Source organism: Centrocercus urophasianus, unplaced genomic scaffold (assembly GCF_019232065.1).
Source record: "Centrocercus urophasianus isolate 14NV4802_14NV808 unplaced genomic scaffold, USGS_Curo_1.0 seq_2, whole genome shotgun sequence".
NCBI lineage: Eukaryota > Metazoa > Chordata > Aves > Galliformes > Phasianidae > Centrocercus > Centrocercus urophasianus.
In genome coordinates, this window is record NW_024884755.1 from 4,984,124 (window position 1) to 5,005,094 (window position 20,971).

Here is a 20,971-nt window from a genome sequence, read left to right on the forward strand (position 1 = left end):
AATTTATTCCTCAGTTACAAAACAAAATAACATAAATATATAATGCAAACTAAAAAAACAGTTCTTTAAAATAAACTTAAAAGAAAACTCACTAACACAAAAACGGGGAATTTTTATAACTAACAGAGTCACATACCTGATAAGTGAACAATAATGGCCACAAAAAAACTGTCTGCACACCTGCTGCTAATTCTTAAATAGTCTTTCTCTTTAATTTTAAAAAGCCTTCCTGATCATAATAGCGCAACAAATAGAAATATAGATGTGAACATTTTGCTTGCTTGCTCTGTTTCCATACTTCTTACAGTTTGGGTCTATTGAGACATTCTATTTTACTTGTTTGAATTATATGTGAAGACAAACATTTTATAAGTTACAAAAATTGACTAAAACAAATTTAATAGCAAGTAAATTGTTCTGATTAAAAGACCTATTCACAGGATAAGAACTGGGCTCAGACAATAAATAAATTATGGTTTTGCATCAAGAGATCACTGATATTAAGTGAAATCAAGTACTACTTGTCTCTATTTTAAAGAGAAGCGAGGGTAATGGCATTTACAAAAGAGTCTAGAAATGATAAATTACATCTTACTGTATGAAGTCAAAGGCTAAACTTATTATTGCTCACCACAGGCCAACCTTAACCCTAGGATTAATGCCATAAACAAAATAGAAAATTCAGTTTGCACACATTATGCACTGGGATAATGTCTCTGAAGAATTACAAAAGTGAAATGATGCCCCCTACTGCTTCCAGAAAATGTTTCTGTATAAGCAGGGCCTTTTAGTTCAAAGGGAAATTATCATGTAAAACCAGTGAACATGTATTTTCAAACTAACCAGTGCTTATTAGCATGACATATGCCAAGGACAATTTATTTCTTCTCTGACTTTTAATTAAAATATATGAAGGGCTTTGTGTGGTAGAGGAAACTTGGAAACAAAGTGAATATAAAACGTACGTTTCTCTGAAACTACACATTTGGGTAAAGAAACCATGAAGATTTTCACTATTTGTGCTTGTATTTTTCTTGATGTAATTCTGAATACATCGAATTCCAAGAAATAACTTTAAATAGTAATGATGTTTCTAAAATAGTAAAGCTGATAGGATTGATTTTGCTGTCATCTAGCAAATTGACACAATTAATTAACAACTAACATAGATCACACAGAGCTTTGAGGTGTGGAAGACCACCGTTCAATTCCCAACTCAGTTGTACGGTTCTGGTATCACAGCAACTATTGTAATGAGCTTCTTGGTGGGCAGGGAAAGCAACAGGGTTACTGTTCGACATGCTTTTCAGGGTAGGAGTTCCAATACTAAAGAACTATTAACAGTTCACTTTTTTGCATTCTGCTTGTAAGCCACAATAGACCCAATTATGTCAATACAGTTAACTCCCAAATCACACTGCTGTAATCCCCAACCTCTTACAGATATTTGGACATAACTTCTCTACCTGTAAATTAGACATTAGCTACATTATAGCCTTCAATAATCTGATCTTTAGCATTGTTCAGAATTGAGAATTAAGACAAAATTTAAAATCACTATTACCTATATATGTACAAGGCTTGCAGAGTGAAAAGGCTACAGTTCAAAAGTAGAAAAATAAACACCATCTAAATCAGTAAGCATTAATCACTTTCCAATCCTCATCTAATATAAATTGCTACAGGTTAACTGGGCACAGAAGTAGGCATAGGTTTAAATAAATACAAAGTGTTCTAAGTCATTGGAGGTGGTTTAAAACTAGTTAGTAGTAGAAACTGACCAGGCAGGGAATTCTAATAATTATGTTTCATTTCCATGACAAAATTGCATTTGACAGTACTCAAATACAGCTCAAATACAATCAAAGATAGTCCTGACTTCTTGTGCTCCTATACTTATGAAAAGGGTATGTTTGAGGATATAATAGAGGTGGTAGGGGACTGGCAGGACACCAGTATGAAGAGGTTCATAATGTGATTGACAAAAGTTTCAAAAATTTCATCTGTCATATAATGTAACCTCCAAGTTCCTTCTCCTAGATTTTGATCCAGAAGTTCTTATCAGAATACAAAACTTAGAGCTGTCTTTTATAACTTCTGGTGGAACAAGCTGAAATGGAATCATGCCTTCATGTTTTTGTTTTTGTTTTTTTAATTTTCCATCACTGTGAAAGCAAGCACATAGAAGGAGGCATCCCATTGCTCTAAGTATGCTTTCTAAACGTTAGAGACTTAAAGCAATTTCCAATTTTTCTGTGTCTAGAAAACACTTTTCACTGATATTTAATTAAACAATCTTTGCTCTGAGACATACAATAAAACACACTGGAAGCAAATGTAAATACATCACTGCTTTTATGTAAGGAACAACAGGTCAGTTTGATAATTACGCCACTATCGTGCAAGCTTAGCATGTCCGACCAGTCAAATTTAACTGAAATTCGCGACAATATTCTAATTTACAACAGCTAGCGATTAATCCCACTTACATTCATACAATTACATTAGGCAGTATTCCCACAGAAAGTCTGCAAACCTGATTCTTGACTGCATTGTTTCCATAAGGATCTTTCAAAAGACAATTGTCAGTTACAATGTAAATGTATCAGCAAAATCTTATCTGTATCCAAGAAGTCGTCATATAGAGAAAAAGTCTGGTCCTGCCATCTATCTATACATTAAAGCTTAAAAAGCACAGTAGATTCTATGGGGAAAAATATTCTTCTTTAACTGAAGAAAATAAATCTTGTTTTTGTACAAGAAAATTTAAGCTAAATATCGCCATTCCCTACTACAGTCTCTACATTCAAATAAAATTAGAAATTAAGATCAGTTTCTGGAAAACACTGCTGAAGTAATCAGTGCCCATGCACGTATCCGACCAGGAGAAATAACTTAATTCACTGGAATGTTATAGCATACCATGGCCAGACAAGCACTTATTTTTATGCCAGTGTAAACGTCCCAGAAATCACCTGTAAGGTCCTATCTTAAAAGAGGGTTTACATTTCTGTAGTTACACCAGGAGCAAGATGTTCACTAATGAAACTTTTATTTACTTACTTATTTATTTATTTTGTAAAAACCAAGAAAAAAGTCTCCTGGGCTGCAAAAGTAAATAGTAAAATAAAGCCATAGTGATGCTCAGGATCCTAAGTATAGCTTTTAATGAACTAAGAAAATTGCTGTAAAGAGCAAGACTAATGCTTTCATTTTTGCCACTGCACAATCTTTGCTCGTTACCTATTTTTCACCTCAGAGTGGCAATTGAGCAAGGCGCACTCGCAGCGTATCAGCTGAAGCCGAGCTGTGATTCCTCAGACAGCTGTGTGATGGTGATACTCATTCAAATTCCCCTCGTTCTTTCCACAAGTAATTCAATAGTGCTCACTACCCTCTCGCAATAAAGATTATACTCTTATATTATCGCTTGTTTTGTCAGCCATTTAAGTGAAACTATCATATTTCAATACAGCAAACACACAGTGTGGAATGTTAAAATTAAGTCATAATAACACAGCTAAATATTTACATTAAAAAAAAAACAAACAACAACAACAACAAAAAAAACCTACATTGTTTTCTGGAACATTTCCCAGGCTAAATGATGGCCTTTGCCAATACACCTGCAGCTCTTCGCAACTAATTAAGAAACCCAAGCTAACACACTCAAAAAGCTTCAAAAAGCAAATGCAAACTCCATTGCACAAGAAGAGAATTATTACCAACATTCAGCAATCAATGCATGTGTAATTGCAATACTTTTCTTTTTCTTCCTTTCTGAAAGATTCAAATGTTTATAATTTTAAAAAGAGTTTGGAACAAAGAAATGTAATTAATTTAAAATTAAGGGGCAGGTACAAAATCAGAAATAGAAACTGACAGTTGCGAAATCTATACCTTGGGTTATTCTCAAACAGTTTTCCTCTGGAAACCAAAGAAATAAAACAAAAGCTTTGATCAATGGGTTCATTAAGAACTCTACGCTGCAGTCAGCACTACAAAAAGGAAGCTTTCTGAATCACAGCTGTCCAGCAATCACACAGGTTTTCTGCTACTTAATCAGAGATAGCAATAAGGTCTAGAAATTTAATCTAGAAGAAGAAGAAACAAAAAATAATACCCATTAATTAAAGCATATAGCAAAATCTCCTAATGAGACCTTGGTTGAGATACATAGAATTGAGACGCTGCATTTTAAAAAAATTTGCTACTGCAGTATTTACATTATGATTACAAATTTCTGCTATTCAAATTAAAGCAGGATGTCTTATACATCCCAGCACTTTAGGACTCCAGCCTACAAGTAATTGCCATATATTAAAACTCATGCATGAGAATAATACCAGCAAAGGCCATAATATTAGTGGCAAAGATCACAGCAGAATCTGTGGAGTGTACCATCATTGACTGCATAACTCATGGATCTGAAAGTATTTTAAGATTCAGTTTCTGCTGCCTGAAATAGCACAGCTCTATTTCAAGTACAGCACTCACGCCCAAACATTTCAGGAAGGCCCAGCTTCACAAAATCATTTACGCAACCACTTTTTAATTGCAGAATATTTCCTGAAAAGCAAGATGTTGCTCAATGTACTTTAAAACATATTTAGAGTATTTCTCTAATGTTAATACAATTAATGAAAAACTTGGCAACAATTAGCTTACTTACAGTCAGGACAATTTGTATAATATCCCACTGGTGTTACAAAGGAAAATACAAGCGCAGGCATTCAGTGAACAATTCCCTCAACTGTTACCAGTCAAGCACTACCCTAAAGTAAGGTTACAAGATGTGACCAAAGCATCAGGAAACCCCAGCAACTAAACAGGACCTATCACTCTGGATATTCTACTGTGAACAACAGCCCATAGTCTTTCAACCTTGACAAGTCCTCTTTATCAATCTGTTATAAAATGTAAGAGAATTTCTGGTGTGCTCAGCCTAGCCAAAATCTGGTTTTAACACACCTGAATATACACCTGGAACAAGAGGCTTGCAACTTTTCCAAAGAATGGGCAGCATTACGGTAGGTCTGCAGTTTCAAATTGGAAACAAATAATCTAAATATTTTTCTAGTCCTCATTCACAACAAAGCATGGAGGCAGTTCCAACTAGTTTTAACAACTGAATCATGCTTGTAAACATAAGTAAACCTTTTCTACAGCACTGATCTTTACCCCTTACAAATGGTTTTAGTTTATCTTGAATGTTAAAATATCACATTCTGCATAAACTTAGCACGTTGGAGCACAGTCTTACGGAACCTTACTCACTTGCAATGACCTCTCTGAGAGACCTTTCATACCACTGTAATGCTAAAAATTACCACTGAATACAGATTATAGAGAATTATACAGATTACAATAAATTCTGCAGTAAGAGCAAATTTTACAACATATATGTAGCAAAATATGCCATCTATATAAAGAGCACCAAGCATTATCCACTGTATTTAGAAACCGGTACATTTTCAGCTATTCTGGGGCATTTCAAAAAAGTAGTTTTGACACATGTGAAAGAAACAAAAGCATCTTATTTCAGCTTTTTAATTATATTTTGTACCTTAAAGTTGCTTATCATTTCATTTTCATGTTTTTTCTTGTTTATAAACTGTAAATTTTCTTGTTTACAATTGCATTTATAGCTAACAGAGACTATAATGCAGCAATGACTGCAGTGACCACTTTATAACAGCCGATGGCACCAACCACCTCCAGAAATTGTCCAGCAACCCGGTGTGCCTGTTAGAGCATAATATAACTGATGGGAAAGCAAATAAGTTTAAACTACAAATAAGGGGATTATTTTTAGAAAAACAAAGAATATCTTTGGGAAAATCGATCACTTTTCTTAAATACAACATCGAACATTAGAACCATATCCTGCTCAGAGCATAGGTGTGTGTGTGTGTAAATGCTGTGTGCAGAGGTGTAAGTCACCCTGTTTAACCACAGCAACAATTACATTGCACTCAAAGATATAAAGCTGTAAACTCAGAGAACAAAAAGTTTACAGCTGTGCGTATTTGGTGTGACCTTCAGATGCAGCTGATTGCAGTCTGTCATATAGTTAAGAAGTTTCTAAATAGATAAACAAGCATCTTTATCAAAATGATACCCTGTATTTACACTCTCCCACTGTAACGTTGTCTATTAACGGCACAAAATAGGGACATTTAGATGCAGAAGATATTAATCCTCCCTCTGGAGGATGCGTTTAATGAACAGCTTTGAAAAACCAACACCACAGCAACACCAGAGAGATGGATGTAATCCAGGGGGGATCAAGTAGTGAGAACTTGGAGGGTGTCAGTTGTGTTCAGGTTAGGAAATGAGGAAGACTCAAAATATTTACTCTTCTGTACAGCAGTTGCTTCGTACTGACAATTGCAGCTATTCAAGAACCTGGTAGAGCCTCAGAGCTACTCTAACTGGTGGGACATTTCTCCCTTCACGACCGCAAGGGATAGAACTTACTTCTGTTTTTAATGGTTGGTTTTTTGTTTTTCGGTTGTTTTTTTTTTTTTTTTTTTTGAACGAAATCCACCACGTGACACCGGAACACTGCTGAAACCACTAAGGAGGGCTCACGCAAAGCTTCCAGGCTGCAGAAGCGCACAGAGGAACGAAATTCCCTCGCTTCAGGGAGCCCCTCCCGCGCCCTCCCTCGGGGCCGCCCGTGGCGGACGCCACCCGCTCCATGCTGCCGGCTCTGTGGTGGCGGCGCGCGGCACTAAGGAGCCTCCTTGCAGCACACGGCAGCACCATCCCGTCCATAGCGGGAGCTGAACGGTGTATTAAAAAAAAAAAAAAAAAAAAAACTGCCTCGCTATACTCCGGCTGGGCTCCGAGTTCTGCAACAAACCGCCCACCACGTGGTAAAGGCGGAGCGATGCCTGATAAAACGAGAAGAGCCGCCGCCCCTGCCTTCAGCAAAGATGGCGCCCGGGCGTGCAGGGGGTGCCGCCCACTTCCTGGAGAGGCGGTGGCGCCGCCGTCGCCGGCTGATGACGCACGTAGGGAGCGAAGGGAGACCGGGGATTCCCCGTGTTGTTGTCCTGCGGCCCGGCGGGATGGGAGGCTGGAGCGCGGCCCGGCGCGGCTGGCGCTGATGGCGGCTCCCTGGGCGGCCCGCGGCTCCGGGCCGGGCCTGGACGAATTTACCGTCCCGGCTGAGAAACGCCGCTTCCTGGAGGGCAGCCGGGGCCGCATCCAGGGCCTGTTCGAGGTGCAGCTGGCCGTCCTGGAGGCGCAGGGGGACTGGCGGCCCGCCCTCCCGCCGCCGGGACAGCCGCCACCCGCCGCTAGGATCTGGGTGCAGCTGGCGGGCGGCGGGAAGGCCGTGCGGAGCGCCAAGGTACGGGGCGGGGGGAGGAGAGCGCGACTGAAGCCCCTCCGCCCGGCCGGGCGGGGGTGACTCAGGAAGCTGCGGGTGGGGGTGAGAACATGCCGGGACCTCCCAGTATCCGTGTCGGAAGTGACTGGGCTGCGAGAGCGAAGGGCAGCGCTGCCGGCGACGCGGCGCAAAGTCCTCGAGTGCGACCTCCGGCACCTGACGGTGCGCAGAGCGATTAGAACGCGGCTCTCTCTAATTTCTTTTTCTTCTTCGGTTCCAGAAGCCGCAGGGTTTGGTTGGGTGTTGCCAGGTTTTGCGGTTGGTTTACGCACTTCGCTGATTTCGTGGCTTGTTGGCAGGGCTCTGAGTGACGGCTCGGCCGAGCTCTTCACTTCCTGCAGGAAGAAAGTTGGCAGCTCCGAGCTTCTTCACCTGTTGGTTTGCTGGAGCTTTCTTTTTTTCTTTCAACAAGAAGAAAGTTCTCAGTGCTGCTTGTGCTATTGGTGATGGCGCTGGCTGCTGTGAGGTGCTTGTGTAGAATCGGTTACAACCCTTGTTCATCTGGCACACGGGATGTCAGCAGGAGCTATGTGCTGCTGGTGCTCGTTTTGTGTGCTGAGTGCAGCAGTGTGAGCGCCAGTAGGCTGCGGGAAGCTCTAAAGCCCGAAGTCCGGATATCTGGGCTTTTTGTGTCTTTAACACACATGTGCACAGTAGATTTTATGACTTAATTCAGCGTCTAAACATTCTGCTTTGAAGGTCTTGATTCCTTTCCCTGTGTTATGCATTAGTTCTAGGGAAAACATTGTGAAAGTTAAGGTTGCTGAATTGACTCTGGATCTCAATCAGTTTGATTCTACTGTTGGGCTCAGAGATTCTAGAAGCTGTTACAGGTGACATAAAGGATATTTCTCCTCTCTGGGCAGCTGCAGTATAACTTCCTTTTTGTTTTTTTCTTCCAGAAAAAAGGCTGGAAAACAATTTTCAATTTTGTGATTGCTTTTTTTCCTTACAGCATGCAAATTGCTTCTTACTGCACATACTTGAAAGGGTGTAGGAGATTCTTCCTCTACATTTAAAGCCTTCTTTAGACCTTATCTGGATGGCTTGTTGACTAGAAAGTATTCATTATCACACACCTTTCTGTCCTTTTAAAATATTCTTTTACAGCAATTTGTGTTTTAATGCATCAGTGTTTGCAATATTCATTCTTCAGTGCTGTTTCATTCTCAGATCTTGATGTAAGTTTTTTAACCCTATTGTTTTTAGCAACAGCAGTCATGTGATGACTAAGGCACAAACATTTTTCTGTTGACTTTGCTGCAGAAGCAATTTGTACTGGAAGCTCTTGAAGCACCCTGCCTTGATGCTTACACCAGTATGAGTCAGAGATGATAAAAAGTGTCCTTGCATTCTTCATTGCATTGTAATGGCTTTCAGTTTCATTTAAAAGAGAATTTCAATTTCTAAGACTAAGGGAAGACATTAAAATTTGATGTACTCCAGAATCTGGAAGTATCATGACTGCAGTTTAGAAAGTGGTTTTGCTACATTGTAGAGTTTGAAGTACAGTAGACTTAAGAAAAATAATGCTGACTGACAGAAAAACAGGTTGTGCTTTGGCAGCTTCTGAACTCTGGCATGTTTAGAACACAGTATTACGGAGAATTTATTTACATAACTTCTGGATGGTGAAAATCGCAATCCTTTTTTAATCTATATTAAAAAAAACCGACAAAAACAATAAATCCTGAATTTCTAGCAATTCTGTCCATGTTTAACCCAGAACTGGAGATTTGAGGAATTTTCTCAGTATTTTGTCAATATTATCTACTTTTTCAGAAAGCCTTGTATTGAGCTCTCATCAAAATATGGAACCCTCGTCAAAAGCTGCCTTGCTGTTAAGAATTTGGATGTGATTTTTCTTTTTGGTAGTAGATGCGTTTTTTCATTTCTAGCTGAAAAATGTGAATGTTGTTTTAGATTAATGAAATCTGTTGCAGTCCAGGCATTGTTTTTGCTTTTGTCTTGTTTTTTCCTGATTTTTCTTAGGTTAGCTATTAATGGATGTTACTAGTTATGTTGCCTCAGTAATAAATATAGGACAAAGAACATACAGTAGATACAAGTATAAACACTTCTGCTGTTACTCTTTGGGAGTTCTTCAGAAATGGTCTTTGCAAGTCCTCTGTTATGAATTTACTCTAGTGCAAGGTGCTTCTGATGAAGTGTGTGTTCTCTGACCAAAGAATGCGTGTAACAAGATAAATCTTTGTCTTGTCTCGTTAAAAGTGAATGCTAAAACTAAAGACTGTGTGGAGAAGATCAAGCCTAGTAAAATAAAGAAGCAATAATTGAAAACTCTTTTAATTTTAGCAGTATTTTTAATTGAGTAGCTAGATACCATTCTGATACCCAAAGGAATGAGTTACTCTATAAATACTGAAAGTAAAGGTTGAGTTTGGTCCAAATATCATGGTTTTAACTACTCAGCCTTTCTTAAATTAAAGATAATAATGGCAATGCCTTTACTTGTTTGAGGCTGAGTGCTTCCAGATATTAAGAGTTCTGAGAATCAAGAACGTTAATTTTTTTTTCTGTGGTAAGTAAATATATGATGTATTTAAGCTGTGGTTCCAAATACTCAGTTACTATCAGTTTCAAGTGAATTTAGTTATAAAGAATAGGATATCATTAAAAGGTTAGCTTTCTATGAAATCTATTTAAAAATCACTTCAGATATGTGTTTTGCATTTGTTACATAGTTTACTTTCTCAAACTTATTGTGCAAACCTGGCTTTATTTTTATTTTGCTTGGACAGGCTGGAGAGTTGGGCAGAGAGGGAACCAGGTGAGGTTTAAGAAGAGCAAGTGTAGAAACTTGCGCCTAGGGGAGAATAGCCACCTGTTAACCACCAGTACAGACTGGGGGATGACCCACTGGAGAGGAGCTCTGCAGTGAAGGATGTGGGGGTCCTGATGGACAACAGATTGGCCATGAGCCAGCAGTGTGCCCTAGTGGCCAAGAAGGCCAATGGTGTTCTGGGGAGCATTAAAAGGGAGGTGATCATCCTCCCCTTTGTTCTGCCTTGGTGAAGCCTCACCTGGAGTACTGTGTCCTCCAGTTCTGGGCTGCCAGGTACAAAAAAGACAGGTCTCCTGGAAGGAGCCCAGCAGAGGACAACAGAGATGATAAAGGGCCTGGACCACCTCTAATGAGGCAAGGGTGAGCAACTTGGGTCTGTTCTGCCTTGAGAAAAGAAGACTGAGGTCAGTGTCTAAATATCAAGGTGTGGGAGGCAAAGGGCTGAGGCCAGACCATTTTCAGTAGTGTGTGACAATAAGACAAAGGGAAACGGACACAAACTGAAGCATAGGAAGTTCCATACAAATGTGTGTAAGAACTTCATGGTAAGGGTGATGGAGCACTGGAACAGGCTGCACAGAGAGCTTGTAGAGTTTACACATGAGATGTCCAAGACCTGCCTGCATGCCTACCTGTGCAACCTACTGTAGGGAGCCTGCTTTGGCAGGGGGTTGGACTAGATGATCTCTAGAGGTACCTTCCAGCCCCTGCAGTTCTGTAACTCTAATGTATTGGTCCATTACTGACTAATTTTAAATGTCAGCTTTTCACAAGATTCACTCCTCTGTCTTTTTCTCCTTCTAGGAGTATATTAAGGGTCTCTGTGAACCTGAACTAGAAGAAAAAGAATACTACCCAAAGGACATGCACTGTATTTTTGTTGGTGCACAGAACATGTTTCTCAACAGTCTTATTCAGGATACCTGTGCTGACATAACCGTGCTGGAAATAGGATTGCTTAGTATTAAAGGGGGTGCAGAAGCAGTTGTTATGGCTCAAAGTCAAGTTCAGCAGTTTGTGAAGCTTTTTGAGAATAATGAAAGCTTGTCAAGCGAATATGAATCAGATATTAAAAAGCAATTTAGGCAATTTGTGGAGGCACATGCAGATAAATATACAATGGATTTACTGATTTTGCCTAGCTCACTAAAAAGAGAACTCCTAACTCTTACGCAAACTGAATGTTGTGAGTCAGGGGGTGCTATTATAGATCTTACGCGGTCTGGAAGCCCAGCAGAGCTCTTACAGGACAAAACCTCTGAAGTAATTGTTACAAGCAGAGATGGAAAAACAGGAGATGAGGAAGAGAGAAACAATGCTGGGACTCCTGTAACTGAGCTTACAAAGCAAATGGACAATGTGTTTTCTGATGCTCCCGAAACAAGTTTTGTTCCCATAAATGTTGTGCCTCCATTAGAGGCAATGGCATCTAAAGAAAGGCAGTCTTGTAAAAGAAGATTTTCTGATGCTGAGGAAAGTCTCCCTAAAAAGCAGTTCTCTTTGGAAAATGACCAGGAAGTGAATTCTGTCTTACACAGTGATCCTTCCAAGAGGGATGATGTTATCGATCTGATTTCAGGTAGCTGTGGTGAATTAGATGATCCCAGTTACTGTATAAAAGAAGGTGATGATATCAGTGAGGAAATAGAATATAAGATTCTTGTAAACTTTTTTAGAACAATGGGATATTCACAAAGTATTGTGGAAAAAGTTATTGGTGTTCTAGGACAATCTGTGGAACCCTTAACATTGCTAGAAGAAATTGAAAAAGAAAACTTGAAACTTCAGAAAGAAAAAGAATGGTCATCTAAAACGCCTAGAACTACAAATCTTTGTTCAGGAAGTAATGCAAATAGTTCACATATCCTAGAAGATGAGGACATTTCTTGCAAGAAAAATCCCCTTAAAACCAGTCATACTTCCAATGAGACGAGAACAGAACGTCACAAAATCAGAGATATCTCAAGTACTCAAATTGATGCGGAAGATAAAATGCATGTATCTGTATGCAAACCTGTCTCTCCTGGTAAAAGTTCAGCTATATGCTATAAACAAAGAGATAGCTATTGTCCTGCTAAGAATCATAACTCAACATCAAGTGATACAGAAACTGATGGTTCTGTACCTCTCAGTCCTACACAGGCTGGAGCTCCCAAAGATGTTGATTTTGTAGCCAGAGGGAGCTCAGATGTGTGGCGTACCTCAGCTAAGAGTAAAAATGCAGTTCAGCAAAAATCTGCAGGGTCCTCACCTGTGCAGAATAGTCATCCTGTTGTAGAGGACCAGTTAGGACACTGCAGCTCTTATCAAGTGAGATCTCCCAACCAACACACTTCTCAAAAGTCAAATTTTGAAAATCCTACCCAAGCCCATACATTGTCTTCAGAGATAAATTCTACAAATCCTGACAGAGAGATGGACAGAGCATACAGACGTCATATTGATCCTTCAATTACTGGCGTCCAAAGATTTCTGGAATCTCTCAAAAAGCCATACAGACTGGAGTTGAAAAATGAACCTGGGAAACCATATTTAAAACATATCATTATTGATGGAAGCAACGTTGCAATTTCGTAAGTATTGTTCTTACTAAGTATCTCCTTGTTAAACGTTCAATAAACTTCCAAGTGAAGTCAGGATGATGAGGTTGCTGCAGTATGTACAAAATTTTTGGTAGCTAGCTTTCTGGTGATCAGTATGTATTGAGCTGTGCTTTTCAGATGCTAATAGTGGCTACACTGATAAGGTAGGGTAAGGTTTAATAATGAAAGATTATGTGCAATTGACAGCCAGTTTAATTTCAAATACATAGCAGTTTTGATAGTTTTCATTCTCAATTTCATAACAGCATTCATATTTATGACAGCCTTAAGTTACTATTCATAAGATTGTAGCTGATTCTATGTATGACGTTTATACCAGTTTACAACTCTAACTATAATAATGCAGTTAAGACTTACTGTATCATAAAAACAATTAATGTAGAATTTATTTTTAAAGAAAAAAATGAGTAAATGGTTTAAAGTTGACTATGTGTAGAATAAGGAAGGTCTTTGATTTTAATTGCTAGGTGATTGTGTTATTCTTGGAAATATTTGCTCTAAAGCCCTTTAAGATTAAACTTTCTTGCTTTGGTAGAACTTTCAGTAATTTTTAAAACAGCTCAGATTTATGAAGTCCAAATATTAGTATCAGGAAAAAAAAATTAACAGGATAGTTGATGGAATCTAAAACCAAGTATATCTTAGTTGGTAGATGAGATCCTTCTCGATAACAAGACTTTACAGAATGAAAATTGAATTGATTCTGCAGTATTTCTTACTCGGCAGCTGTCAAGCTTTGATGACTGATGTGTGCCATTTTAAAGCAGGGAGTTATCATTGTTCCGTCTCAATATTTAAAGCCTCACAGTCAGAGGTAATTTCAGTGAGAGCTCTGTTGCAAAGTTAACAGAAGTTGACTTGCTTTTGCAGGCAACTAAGAGAAAGGTCTCTAGGAACATAGTTCATCCAGGAGAACTTCTGGTGGTCAAACTCTGCATCGTTCATAGTAGGCAATTGTTGATTTTAAGGAGAGTCACTTAACTGAGCTGTAAAAAAAACAAGTAATGAGCATCTTAATTTCTAAAGGATTGCCACTAGACTACAGTGTTTTGAAGGCATGTTTTTGAAGACATTTCATTATTTTGTTTGAATATGGTAACTCAGGTTGTTGAAAAGGAAAAGGAGGCCCTAACATCTCGTGTTATCATTGTATTTATCAGTTAATCTTGGGCAACTAGTTAAACTGTTTTATACTGGGATTGTATTTGGATACATAGCATGCTGATTGTTTTATGTATGATCAATAGTTTTCTGAAACAATTTTTGTTAGCCTCCTTTTAAAGGTAAATGTACTTCTAATTACCCAGGTATTGTACTAATGAAAGATAAAGAAGACTGAGCTACATTAAATTGCAGGCGGTAATTCTGTTCTTTTCCTGTGCTGAAGACATTTTTTTTTCATTCATAATATTTTTCACCTGTGATATCCATCTAGCTTTTATTTTGCTGAGGCTGCAGGTATATTTTCCTACTTCTGTTTTGTTTGCATTAATAGTAGTAAAGCTCTATTGAATTTAATCTTATCTTTTTCTTCCCATTCCTCCTCCCCCCAAGTCATGGTTTAAGGAAGTTCTTCTCCTGTCGAGGAATTGCAATAGCTGTTGACTACTTTTGGAAACGTGGCCACAGAAATATTACTGTGTTTGTTCCACAGTGGAGAACAAGACGTGATCCTTCCATTACAGGTGTGGCAAATAGTTTCCTAATGCTTTCTTAATTTAAATTGTAAATAATTATTTGGGTACTCCTATGAAAATGGAGAACAAATATTTCATAACACAAAGGAAGGAACACTTGTGCTAAGCACAGATAATTTGTTTTCAGCATACATTGTGAGATACTCCAATATTCTGTATAGACTTGCCTATAAGCTGTAGATGGAGACCTTTTCTTTTCTTTGCATTTTTGTTTCTTCGCTCTTTAATTTCTGGTTTCAGCCTTTTCCCCCTCTGCTTATATGTTAATAACTCTTCAGCTATCAGTATGCTACTTCTATAAATTAATAGGTACAAAAATAACCCACCTTCTCTGCTATTTATATATCTCTGTGTGTTTATATATATTTTAATTGTCAAATCCATACGTAGCTTGGAGGAAAGCTTTTGTTTTTACTGAATCGTTTCATCTTTTAACAGAGCAGGATTTTTTAACACAGCTGGAAGATGTTGGAATATTGTCTTTAACCCCTTCAAGGATGGTATTGGGAGCAAGGATTGCTTCTCATGATGACAGGTATGGAATATGCATAGTTGTTAAAAACATTTTACACCTGGTTGTCCTTAGTCCTTCACTATCAGTACTATTATCTAGTTGTTCAGTGTGTCTTGACAGGGTGCGATGTGTTCAGCTTTAGACTGACTCACATATTGTAACATTAACATGAAATCTCTGTTCTTGTACATACTGCTTGCTGTGTTGAATTAATTTTGGATAATTTTCTTGGCAACTTTAACCAAAATTTAAGAAGTGAATCTGTTTCAAATGTCATTACTTGCGTTGAGGGGGAAAACTCTCAATGTTTTACTAAGGTTTTTTTATGCTTTACTGATTGTTAATTTATCCCTAAATGATCTTTTAAGTCTGAGGAGCACTAGCGTGAACTAGCTACTTATCCATTTTGTTCCTTTTATTTTTTTCCTCTTAATGTCACTGTGGCATATAGACACAGTTGTGTACTTGTGCTGGTATATTTGTAACACTGCTTGGGCTGCTAAATTTATAAGTTAATTTGAGAACCAAAATTATGCTTCAGAATAGGGGGATCACTTTGCAATGGACAACACAGTACTAAGCTTTTGGTGGGTGGAGTGTGCTAGTGCTTTTGTTGGTTCTACCAAATCTTCCTAGTCTTGGTACACAGTCAGAAAAACATGGTAGTAAAGGTTTTTTTTTTATATCCTGCTTACTGAATTATGCTTGGATGAGCCATTTCTAGCTGTCAGCTAGTGCAGTTTAGTTCTAATAATAATTTGTACTTTTTCTGACTGTGGAATTGTTAAGTTCTTTGCATCATGGGCATGTCTGTTTTGTTGCATCATACAGTCGTGTACCTGGCTGCAAAATTTGATATGCAGAATAAAAATGAAGTGCTCTGTAGTTTCATATCCTTGTTAAAATGTCACAACTCCAGTCTCTTTAGTAATAATGTAGAAAAAATGTGTAATATCACTTTGTATTATGTAGGAGAAGTCAAGTTGGAGTAGTTTACACACTGATATTTTACATACAGGCAGTTATGTAGGTGCAGTAATTTTAAGATTACTGTGGAAGTGTTGCATTAACATATTTGCACTTTCTTTGAAATGTGTCATTTTCTATCTTTAAAAAAAAAAGTACCAACCATTGTGTCATTGAAGTCATATCTGTGCAGTATTTCAGCTAGCAAAAAGCTTATTTCCAAATAGGTAAATATCATGGAATTTTCTAAATTAGTGTCATACCTTATTTAACAATGAAATGGTAGCCACAGTTTTTGTTAGCAGGTATTGAGAAAGCAAACAACTAGGTGATGTGCATAATACTGTACTGAACACAGACATTAATATTAAGCAGAAAGGTATATCTGAATAAGTTGGTTTGAATCTATAATAAATACTGTACTTCTTAAAAAACAAGCCACTTACCTCTACAAATATTTTGGAATCTATTAATTCTGTGTTTGGAGGTTTTTACACTTTCATGTTGGTATTTTTGTCTTCCAGTGGGGAAAAAAAAGTCCCATAAAAATTATGTGCAGTAAATAAGTGAATGCTGCCTGAAACTATATATTTTTTTAAGTTAATAATGGGTCAAAAATCAAGGAATTTTCCAGTGTTTAAATTTCTTCCTGTAAGTAAATTATTTTTTGATGGTAAGAATATTTAGTTTTCTAGGTCTTTGAACAATTTTCAGCAAAGAAGACTACTATAACTGTCTTTGAAATGAATGTTACAGATTTTTATTACATCTTGCTGATAAAACTGGAGGTGTTATTGTGACTAACGATAACTTCAGAGAATTTGTGACAGAATCATTTGCCTGGAGAGAAATTATTCAGAAAAGGTAATTACTTAGATTTCTGTAAAACTGTGTAGGATGTCTATACTTAAAGTTGCAGGCACTCTGATTTAAAAAAAAAAAGTTTTAAATTATAATTCCATGTGAAGGTAACTTATGATGCAATTCTCTTGGAGCACAAGTTACTGTTAGTTCCACCCCTTTGATTTGTGACCTTCTAATTGTGTGTTGAGTACCCTAATATCCCTGTTATTCACGGATCTTCTAATGCTGTCTGTTAATTGCTCTAAGCAGAAGCCCTCTATGGCAGCCAAGCTGCTTGCTTCTGAAGTTTCAGTGTTACGTTCTGTTAAGAGTACACACTTAGCAAGCTGTTCTCACAGTCTTTTTTGTCAGTTCATTTCTTGAAGGAAATACAGTGGCTGATGCAGACACAGTGTCACTGTTAATGTTTCAGAATCACTCACTCTGCACTGCAGTACAACAAAAAATAGACATAGCTAAGCAAAATAATGAATGTTATCCCTGCAGCTGTTTCCCTACGACTGTTGAGCATCCTGTGGAGTTAGATGAGTTCACTTAGCTGTCAGGTATCCGTGTTTGAATTTGTGGATTCTCTATGGGTCATAGTTTCTCTTGAGCAATCAGTTTCTTTTTCTGACCCCCCCTCACTTTTTTTTTTCTTCCAGTTAAATCAGGTCATCTTAATAGGAAAGTACATTCTTCAGTTTTGACTGAAGTTCCTATTAATCCCTCAGTCTTTGCGACATCCTCTGAGCAAACACTTGCTGCAGTGATTGGGTTCTGTATACATACACTGAAATAACTGAAAACTGACTTGGGTTCTTGTCTAGTCACATGGATATTTTCACTCTTTAAGTGAGTTACGAAAATCAGGTTCTGTTCTCATACAGTACTTCAGTAAGAATAATAAATGTCATTCTTAGTCTGTTTTTGTTTTTTCTTTTTTTCTTTTAAGATCATGTGTTAACATCTGCTGTTAGTTTTACTTCTGGGGAAATTCCACTATACCAAATCTCTTCACAGACAAATTTTTGTTGATTGAGTTTCCTTGAATGCAGATTTTCCACCAGCCCAAAATAATTCCAGAAAAATAAAAGCATTTGTGTTTCAACCATAAGCACCTAAAAATATTTGCTAGTTGTGTGGCTTTCTGATAACATAAGCACTAATCCCTTTTTGTTTCAAGATCCTTACAAAGTAGGGGAGTTTGAACAACCAGAAAATCTTCTGTAATCATCTGGAAAATTCCACACTGGTCTCTGTTATAAAAAAAAAAATAAAAAATGCAGTCACCTGACATGCTGATTGTAAAAGGAAAGAAAAAAATCATCCACCTCAGTGGTTTGCAGTGCAAATAAGAACAATGTACATATGCTCCCTTAAAGTTACTTTGACAGTGATTGCTGGCTGCAATTAAAATGGGTATTCACTAGCTGAGCTCTAGTAACTCCTGATGTTGTATGGAGTGTTTGTTCCAGGCATATACACTTTTTTTTTTTTTTTATGGAGATAAAGGGTGGGAAGGGGAGAATACATTGCTAGTAAAGAATAATGGAAGAACTCTCTTGCAGGTTGCTCCAGTACACTTTTGCTGGGGACATTTTTATGGTTCCCGATGATCCCTTGGGAAGAAATGGACCTAGATTAGATGACTTTCTTCAAAGTGAAAGCTGTTCTAGGTATAATTTCTGTTTTCGCTTCTCTTTGAGACAGTTATGATTTCAGATGGGAAATGAACTGTTTGTGGCTCACTTGAATACTTCTGTAGAGCAATATAGTAAGGGTACAGTAAAATCAGACAAGAATGCTAGCACGTAGTAGCTTAAAAACATGGGTATTTTCTTCCTGTTACTGCAGACTGTTCAGAAAGTGCTGGTGACATTTGCATCAACATCTCTCACAACTGAAATAAGATAAATGCTTCAAATAACTTCCTTTGGGGTTTCACTGTGGTGGTTTTCATACAAAGGTGGTGCAAACTGTATGTCATTATTGCACAAACCTACTGGTAGTTGAGATATATGGTAGTCTGGTGTCCTTCCAATTACAGTGGTGGTATCTAAAATACACTTGCTCGTTATTAACACTTGAGCAATGGTTACCACAAAAGAAACACTGAATTTGTATCTTTTGTCATGGGGGAGGCATTTCATTTCACACGTGGTTATGGTACTGTTAATAAAACCATTTTGGAGGGGTGTTGCTATTTAAAGGCATTTGTACTTGACTTACAATGTTAAATATTAATAAGCTTATGTTGTTATGATTGTACTCTTTAAATATGTGTGTATTTCAGAAGGATGAATTTGCTCTGCATTATGTGCCAATATTTGAAAATGGATTTGTTCTTTTAAACAAGAATTAGGCTTCCTTTTCCCTTTTTTCACCAGCCTAACAATTATAAATGGATTAATGTGTAACTTAAAATAGAGCTCTGTAATTTTAATACAGTTTCCCTTGGTAGCAGGAGAACAAACTGTAATGTGAGTTCTAGTTCATATTTGTGTTATGTGCTGTCATGTGAAGTGAAATTGGCTCTGAATTGATAGCAATTTTGAGTAGCATCGACTTCTTAAATAGTCTGAAATGAAATATCAATAATTAAGATAGAATACTCAGATCCTAAAATTGCTGAAAAACTTAATTGCCCTATTAAAGATAGAAGGCGATGGTTTTTTCATTTTACAGTTTTTTTCATTTTGAATCAGTATGTGTTCAACACATCTTTTTAATCCACTTAGATCAGTGACATTTGTGTGTCAGTAAATGAGCTTTGGCTGTTGCTATACTCTGCCAGGTAGGTGTCATAGTGCTCACGGTGTATTGGAACAAGTCCTAGGTAATGTTGTTTAATACTGTTAGTCATGCCAGATTCAAGCTAAAAAATGTTATACCGACAGTTTCGTTTCAGTTTGGCATCAGGTGATTCATATTTTTTCAGTCAGTAACTGAGCAATCAGTGAAGTACAGGAGTTTCAGGCTTTTTTCTTGTCTGTGACTGTACAGAGGCAGTGTTCGCTCTATCTCACTTTAATCCATTTTCATTTTATTCCATAGAACTTTTCTGTCAGCACAAAAAGCTTTACAGAGCAGAGAGCAATATTCTTCTGAGACACCTTTCTTTGTGCACCTTCCCAATCCAACCAGCAGCAGTCAACAGCCTAAAAATCGAGCACAAGGTGATCGTTCAGCAGCGTGGCTTCCATTGGATACAAATATGAAGGCTTGTCTGTCAATTCCACCACAAAGATCTGCCTCAGAAACAGTACGATTAAGAGAAGCCTTGATAAAAATATTTCCTGATTATGAGCAAAGACAGAAGATTGATAAAATATTAGCTGATCATCCATTCATGAGAGATCTTAATGCACTATCTGCCATGGTGCTTGACTGAAGATTACACAGGGTTTTTCTATCACAACTGATCAGACTAAATGTCAGTATGAGTAAGAATGTTGCTCTGTCATGTTACTTTGTGAATATTCAGAACCTAATTTTATTTGTATAAACAAACATTTTTATGTATGTCCTATTGCTAATAGATGCCAGTTTTTGGTAAATTAAAAACTGCTGCTACTACAGATCTGTGTTAATATTTTCTATGAAAAATCTTCCACTTCATTTTAATTGCTTATTAAAGCAGTAATGGTTCTGAAGAACTGATGTCACTTTAAATAACATGTTAGCACGTTCTAGAAAACAAAAGCACTTATGTGCTTCTCATACCTTCTTCACTGAAAACCAGATATTTCTTGGTGAAAATACAAACGGGCATTTCACTATTTTCAGATACAGAGACTGCTGTATAATGTTTACGTGCTTTCCTTAGGTCTTCATCATATATTTTGGAAGTAATTGTATACTCCTTAGGGCCTGTGAACAACTGATGACCACTGTGTGGAAGCTGTGTTGGAGTCTGGTGTACTATTGCAATACTATCACAAGATGGCATTATGCATCTGTTGGTTTCTAGTGATGAAGAGCCAAGATTTCTGACCTGTATTCAGATGTGCTAGTTCTTATATAAACAGTAAATGCAGAACAGACAACAGTAAGTGTTGTTATGGATAATACTGAATATTGTATGAGTAACTTCTGGATACTAAACAGACTTGCAGGTGATATTACAGATGACTATTAAGT

General features: G+C 37.6%; 1 protein-coding gene and 1 long non-coding RNA gene across 10 annotated transcripts in view; one reads left to right on the forward strand and one right to left on the reverse strand.

Moving 5' to 3' along the window:
- Window positions 1–6,995: 6,995 nt before the first annotated feature.
- Window positions 6,996–20,409, forward strand: N4BP1 (NEDD4 binding protein 1). 2 transcript variants are annotated; one of them, XM_042821411.1, is made up of 7 exons: window positions 6,996–7,019; window positions 11,010–12,778; window positions 14,363–14,493; window positions 14,944–15,040; window positions 16,742–16,849; window positions 18,400–18,507; window positions 19,886–20,409. In XM_042821411.1, the coding sequence occupies exons 1-7, from the start codon at window positions 7,011–7,013 to the stop codon at window positions 20,220–20,222; spliced, it is 2,559 nt and encodes an 852-aa protein (XP_042677345.1). In that variant the 5' UTR covers window positions 6,996–7,010; the 3' UTR covers window positions 20,223–20,409. The 2 variants fall into 2 exon arrangements, with proteins under 2 accessions (XP_042677345.1, XP_042677344.1); XM_042821410.1 differs by lacking the exon at window positions 6,996–7,019 and adding an exon at window positions 7,100–7,360.
- LOC122161770 overlaps window positions 12,948–20,971 on the reverse strand; it is a 62,756-nt gene continuing 54,732 nt past the window's right edge. For 5 of the 8 annotated variants that reach the window (XR_006169286.1, XR_006169291.1, XR_006169285.1 and 2 more), the window contains 2 exons: window positions 18,023–18,087; window positions 12,948–13,794 (listed from right to left, as the gene is read on the reverse strand). This is a non-coding gene — a long non-coding RNA (uncharacterized LOC122161770). Of the gene's footprint in view, window positions 13,795–16,431; window positions 16,503–18,022; window positions 18,088–20,971 lie in introns of all 8 variants that reach the window. The other 3 variants (XR_006169288.1, XR_006169290.1, XR_006169289.1) reach the window with 3 other exon arrangements.

Bases quoted from the DNA above. Each gene is read 5' to 3' on its own strand.
- N4BP1 (XM_042821410.1), top strand. From the start codon at position 7,115: ATGGCGGCTCCCTGGGCGGCCCGCGGCTCCGGGCCGGGCCTGGACGAA. The intron at 7,361-11,009 runs GTACGGGGCGGG...TTCTCCTTCTAG, and splicing joins AGGCCGTGCGGAGCGCCAAG to GAGTATATTAAGGGTCTCTG. The intron at 12,779-14,362 runs GTAAGTATTGTT...CCTCCCCCCAAG, and splicing joins GGAAGCAACGTTGCAATTTC to TCATGGTTTAAGGAAGTTCT.